General features: G+C 38.0%; 1 protein-coding gene across 1 annotated transcript; it reads right to left on the reverse strand.

Annotated features, from left to right (window-relative positions):
* Nucleotides 1–862: 862 nt before the first annotated feature.
* Nucleotides 863–2,741, reverse strand: LOC109863381 (acyl-CoA Delta(11) desaturase-like). Its single transcript, XM_020443640.1, is given in 5 exon segments — nt 863–1,279; nt 1,441–1,623; nt 1,696–1,901; nt 2,080–2,210; nt 2,510–2,741. Coding segments are annotated over 5 exon segments (960 nt in total). The 5' UTR covers nt 2,709–2,741; the 3' UTR covers nt 863–1,038.
* Between the last annotated feature and the right edge of the window lie 240 nt (nt 2,742–2,981).

Below are 2,981 nucleotides of genomic sequence, written 5' to 3' on the forward strand. Positions count from 1 at the left end.
CGAGCGACCCCGAACACTCGGGTCTGAAAAGCTCCCAAAGGTAGAACAGTTCCTGCCGTGGCGCCTGATACCCATCGATCTTCCTCCTCTCCGAACTTCACCTCCAAGCAGGCCGATCGCCTAGGACCGACCGCTGACACCATCCTACACCCCACGGCAGCTAAGTGTGTCTACGCAGACGCAAGTGGACAAAGTCGACTGCGGCACCCAGACCAGGGCTCGACAGAGGGCCAGGAAACGAGAAACGAAACCCTCCACCGTAGAACGGGTCTGCCAGGCGGAGGACACACGCCCGGCTTCAACAACGGAAGCAGCCGTCCAAACGAGCGACCGAGGATCTTCGTCGTTCACGCCGCAGCGGTTCTAGGGCACCGACTGGCGGCTAACCACGATTAGGCCCCGCATTTTCTGGAAGGAGAAAGCCTAATAAAAGGCTCTTTTCAGGGCCAACACCAAACGGCCCTTTTCAGGGCCCTTTCTTATAAAAACCCAAAAATACATCTTGTACATAGTGTAAAATAAAAGTCTTCTTTCCATTATAGAAAGAACTTGTAATACACGCCTATCACATCCACGATCCTCGCTGCCATCACTACCTCGCCGTCTTCTCACATAATTGCCTCATCCAAAGATATCCATAAGAGATAACGTGGACGTCCATTAGATGTTTTCAATTTCCATTATGGATGTCTAATAGATGTCCATTAGAGTGTTTTGTTCTGTGTGAGTTTGAAACATAAATTCTTCATTGGTTTATTATACACTTCACATCTAGAAATAGTTTACTTTCACTATGTGAACACTATAGTTTTCAATGTTATTTTAAAGTGAACGAGAATTCTTAAAAAATGTACACATCATATAAGAGTTGTTTATCCCATACTATAAAAGTTCAGATTTATTGTTTTATTTATACCTATACCATTTATACATATACCATAATATTTAGTTGCATATACACACATATACATATATCAAGATAAACTTCTGAACTCATATATCTACTATCTTATTCAATATAAGTTGCTATTTCTGCTATTACTTAGTTTNTTTGCTATTTCGGAGGACACGTTTTTTCACTATGTCGGGAGATGCAGTTTTCAAGTCGTAAGCCCACCCTAGAAGAGCGAAGAAGTCAATAAAAGCTGTGGTTATATTCAGCGAGTAATTTCCAAGCTCCGCTGCTTTGTAATCCCAAGGAAAGATGTGGTGATAATTGTGCCAGCCTTCGCCGCCAGTCAGAATTGCGACAATCGTGTTTTCAGTAGGAAAAATAAATCTGCGCAACAAAGATGACATATATGCACTACATTAGTTGATACATTAGAATTAGAATTAATTTTCATATACTAAAATCGCCGATTATTTTTACTGGCGCTAAGGAGGTTGCGCTAACTTATGTTCGCGCAAAAAGAGGAAAAACTATTACGGATACGTTACTTGTCATATGGTTTCATTCCCCAAATGTGAGCCGCCGAGTTCACTAACTAAGTACAATGAAGACTGACGCAAAATCTAGTAACATTTGCGGCCCACGAGTACCACAGAGATTCATTCCACGCCAGCCAGGGCACCATCGTTGGCACGACGATACCAAACACAAATATTAGAAAAAAATAGTATCTGTAAACAAAGATAAAAACTCGGGCACTATAAGATACATTGACATGTGGGTTATATGTATAAGTCTCATACTTAATCTGAAAAGCCACAAAAGAATCGCGTTTGAGATCACTGCAATCAATAAGTGCGCCATTTGTTTTGACGTCCGGATGCTTGCGTATCATAAGCCAACCCATATGTGAAAAAAAGACTCTTCTGCGCGCGTTGTACGGATCCGCGTCGGTGTCGGTGAATTTGTGATGCAATCTGTGATCCCTGGACCAGTGATAAATGTTACCCTAAAAAATAAATAATTCAGTCAAATCGAGAATAATTAATGTGATTCATTACGCAAAAAGCTTTTATGAGTCAACTGTAGTTAAGACAGGAAAGAATTAACGAGACACGAGAGTTATCACGAAAGAAAAAAAAAATAATAATACAAATAAGTGAACACGTGAATAATGCAAAACTTACTTGACAGCTAACAGTTTGTAAAATTATCAGGATCAATCGCAGCGGCCATTTCGCTTTGTACGCACGATGACACCATAATCTATGAGCGCCTGCGGTAGTACCGATCCCGGAAATGTAGCCAACGAAATAAACTATCGCACACCGATTAAGAAGATTATTTCTTGTGTTTTTTGTAAAATAGTCTTACCATAAGTAATAATATCTCAGTCAATATGCAACTTTTTTTCTGAACGTAATTGTGTATTTTTCTGAACGTAATAGTGTATTTAAGTCGTATTTTCATTGTATCAAAATACGTAAATTGCGACGACTCGCATTTGCAGACACATTGTCAAAATGACAAACTCTTTGCGCAAATATTATAATTTTCTTAGAAAACTGATATCTTTCATAATGTTATTACAAACAAAGAAGTGAAAAAGGTACTTACACCAGAGAACTGTCCACTTGTTTAGTCTTGCAATATGTACGAAAACATAAATACAAATGAAATGAATGTACAAAAAAATAAAGACGTTTCTCCACATAATGTTCCATTTGTATTGTTGGTTTTGTGATTCTTGTATTAATACCGAATCAACCGCAGTCTCTTTGGGTTTTATTTCGAACAATATAGATTTTGATGTCATGTTGCACAGACTAAAATTGTACGAGATTTAATCAAAGAATTCTACACAAAACTACATATTTGTTGTGTATAATACAATAATAATAATAGAAATTTAAAAACTACTAATAAAGATCAACTTTAGTTCGATGTTGTGTTGTCCGAATATACGAGATCTATTTATTAAGTTTTTAAACTAATAAGATAGCACGTGTTTGAGTTTAGAATTTCAATTTAAAGTAATATGTGTTGTGCGTGTACTTGGCGCACTTTTTTTACCTTGTTTTAAAAAGAT

This window comes from Pseudomyrmex gracilis, unplaced genomic scaffold (assembly GCF_002006095.1).
Source record: "Pseudomyrmex gracilis isolate BER0280 unplaced genomic scaffold, ASM200609v1 scaffold_4538, whole genome shotgun sequence".
NCBI lineage: Eukaryota > Metazoa > Arthropoda > Insecta > Hymenoptera > Formicidae > Pseudomyrmex > Pseudomyrmex gracilis.